A 326-nucleotide genomic window follows, 5' to 3' on the forward strand; every position below is an offset into this window, starting at 1 on the left:
GCTGACAAAAATTAATCACACAAAGAAGTGATACTACGTAGTTGAATTACACACTGCAAAAGTAATAATTTAAGAAATCACTACCTCCATACTTACTTTCCCTCTAAGCATGTGGAGTTAGCATGAACTAATTCCAACGAACCACCAGAGTCATCCTGCTGGTTTAACTGCCATAGGTGTAGACTGTTGTCTTCGAACAGTGACACCAGGCGGCACTGTCAACAAACAAACACACATGCATGCAGAAGACTCCATTCACGATAAATCTGCTTTAGTATTAAAAAACAACAATCACTTTCAGAAAATATCACAAATTTAAAAACACG

At 37.4% G+C, this 326-nt stretch overlaps 1 protein-coding gene across 1 annotated transcript in view; it reads right to left on the minus strand.

The window, feature by feature from the left end:
• The window catches only part of LOC119588734 (lethal(2) giant larvae protein homolog 1-like), a gene marked incomplete in the record, with an annotated part of 77,754 nt that overhangs the window by 23,973 nt on the left and 53,455 nt on the right, over positions 1-326 (minus strand). Inside the window, 1 exon segment of the mRNA XM_037937374.1 lies at positions 97-215. Coding sequence (XP_037793302.1) covers positions 97-215 — 119 coding nt within the window.

This window comes from Penaeus monodon, chromosome 24 (assembly GCF_015228065.2).
Source record: "Penaeus monodon isolate SGIC_2016 chromosome 24, NSTDA_Pmon_1, whole genome shotgun sequence".
Lineage (NCBI taxonomy): Eukaryota > Metazoa > Arthropoda > Malacostraca > Decapoda > Penaeidae > Penaeus > Penaeus monodon.